Here is a 2585-nt window from a genome sequence, read left to right as displayed (position 1 = left end):
GCGATTGTGAATGAAGCAAATTATATTGAGAGGGTCGCCATTGCCTCTGCAGTACTCAATCTAAATTAGTCGATCAATAGATCGGATACCCATGGTTATACCAAAAAAAATCTATCTCAACTACATTTTCCTAAAAGTTTCTAGAGAAAATTAAATATAAATATATATAAGTTAAATCTCCGTTAGATTATTTCATCCATGGCACCGAATATGGAAACCAACAACGTTACTGTCAGCAAGCCTCGACGACGTCTTTCAATGGAGAACCTACAAAGAACGTTCTCCGACGTATCGTTGGAGCTAAGCAGAGAAGCCATTGATGCAACGCAGCAGCTTCCGCCTATATCGGAAGTCGAGGACGCCGACTGCGAGTGCTGCGGCATGTCGGAGGATTGTACTCCCGAGTACATTAACCAAGTTAAAGGCAAGTTCTCCGGGAAACTGGTGTGCGGACTCTGCGCGGAAGCCATCAAAGAAGAGACCGACAAAAATGGTGGCGAAAGGGAAGAGGCTTTGAAGGACCATATGAGTGCTTGCATGAGGTTCAAACAGTTCGGTCGGACTCACCCCGTGTTGTACCAAGCTGAGGCCATGAGAGAAATGGTGAAGAAGAGTAGTTCGGGAATTAGGGCCAAGTCGATGAGTACGAAAATGGGTGGTATTGCGAGGAGCTCGAGTTGTATGTCGGCTATCTCCAAGGACATTGGTGATCGAGAAATTATGAACTAAGGGTCTTTCCTATGGAGCAAGTGTTGGTTTTTGGCAAAAGTCCCACATTGGTTGTGTATAAGGAGGAGGGGAAATTCTTTTGTTATAAATAAAGCCCTCCTCCTCCTTAGTTAATCATCCCACAAATATAAGCCTTCTTCTATTTTAAAGGCTATTTGTATTCTTTCTCTCTTTGTAATATTTCCTCTATTAGTGAAATATTTTGGTGTTCTCTTTTATGTCTATTTAATAGCTATTGTCGGGTATAGTTGTTGTTAATTATTGTCCTATTAAAATTACTTGTCTTGGTAGTTCTGTCTAAGGAAAGTGAGTTTTAATAGGGACCATTGTGACCCCTCCTCTTTCCTGGGAATCTACCATGGGGTGATTTTTAGTACAATCGTTTTCACACTAGTCACCTAGATAATGGTTTTCAAGGTGAATTGTTATTGGTGGAAATTAACCCAAATTTCACAACAATTGGTATCAGAGCTATTGGTTTATTTTAGTATGCTCTGTGGTTGCGGCTTAGGCTGATCTTCCACATCAGAAAAATTTCCTTGGGATAATTGACATTCCGCATTGGCAGCTATTAAATAGAATTTGTAGCAGAAATGGCATACGCTTCTTCATCTTCAATTTTGGCAAGAAATACTGTGACAAATGTTAGATTTGCAGTGGAGATTTTTGATGGCACCGATCATTTCGGCATGTGGCAAAGCGAGGTTCTAGATGCCCTATTTCAGCAGGGTCTAGACATTGCTATTGAAGGAGAGAAACCGAATGATGTTGAGGAGAAAGAATGGAAGAGGATCAATAGAATGGCATGTGGTACTATTCGATCGTGTATTTCTAGAGAGCAGAAGTATGCATTTTCTAAGGAAACTTCTGCAAGTAAATTATGGAAGGCATTGGAGGAGAAATTTTTGAAGAAAAGCGGTCAGAACAAACTCTACATGAAAAAGAGATTGTTCCGCTTCAACTATGTACCAAGTACCACTATGAATGATCACATTACTAGCTTTAATCAGCTGGTGACTGATCTGATGAATATGGACGTGACTTTTGAAGATGAAGATCTGGCTCTGATGTTGATGGGATCACTTCTTGATGAGTTTGAGTATCTTGAAACTACTCTACTTCATGGGAAGGTTGATGTGTCTCTCAGTGAAGTAATTGCTGCCTTGTATAGTTATGAATTGAGAAAGAAAGACAAACAAGAAAACACAAGTGTCGAAGCAGAAGCTCTTGTTGTTAGAGGCCGTTCCAAGAGTCAGAATAAAGGAAGCAGAGGGAGATCAAGTCAAAGTCCAGATTGAGCAAAGATGAATGTGCCTTTTGTCGAAAAAGGGCACTGGAAGAAAGAATGTCCCAGGCTAAAGAATGAAGGCAAACCTGAAAGGGGGAAGGCTGTCTCAGAATCAAATGTGGTCGAGTATGATGATGGAGATTCAGATTTCGCATTCGCTGCTACGCCATCAACCAACTGTTTCAGTTCATGGCTGTTAGATTCAGCTTGTAGCCACCATATGACCCCCAATAGAGAATGGTTCTTTGATTTTAAAGAACTAAAAGGTGGAATTGTCTACACAGCAAATAATTCCCCTCTTGACACACTTGGGATTGGTTCAAATCGCTTGAGGAATCAGGATGGATCAATCAGAACCTTAACAGGTGTCCATTATGTACCAGATTTAATGAGAAATCTCATCTCTGTGGGAACCTTAGAGTTAAAAGGTTTAGAAGTGAGGGCAAAAGATGGGATTATGAGGATTATCTCTGGTGCACTGGTGATAATGAAGGGAATCCGAAAAAGAAACAATGTGTATTACTTCTGGGTAGTACAATTGTTGGGACAGCAGTGGCAGCTTCTACTG

General features: G+C 40.8%; 1 protein-coding gene across 1 annotated transcript; it reads left to right on the top strand.

Annotated features, from left to right (window-relative positions):
• The first annotated feature begins 254 nt into the window (after nt 1-254).
• LOC120200749 lies at nt 255-729 on the top strand. Its single transcript, XM_039201511.1, has one exon. The coding sequence runs from the start codon at nt 259-261 to the stop codon at nt 727-729; it is 471 nt and encodes a 156-aa protein (XP_039057442.1). The 5' UTR covers nt 255-258.
• Nucleotides 730-2585: the final 1856 nt, after the last annotated feature.

Source organism: Hibiscus syriacus, unplaced genomic scaffold (genome assembly GCF_006381635.1).
Source record: "Hibiscus syriacus cultivar Baekdansim isolate YM2019G1 unplaced genomic scaffold, ASM638163v2 tig00000340_pilon, whole genome shotgun sequence".
Lineage (NCBI taxonomy): Eukaryota > Viridiplantae > Streptophyta > Magnoliopsida > Malvales > Malvaceae > Hibiscus > Hibiscus syriacus.
Note: the sequence above shows the minus strand (reverse complement) of the source record. Positions and strands in the feature narration are given on the sequence as shown.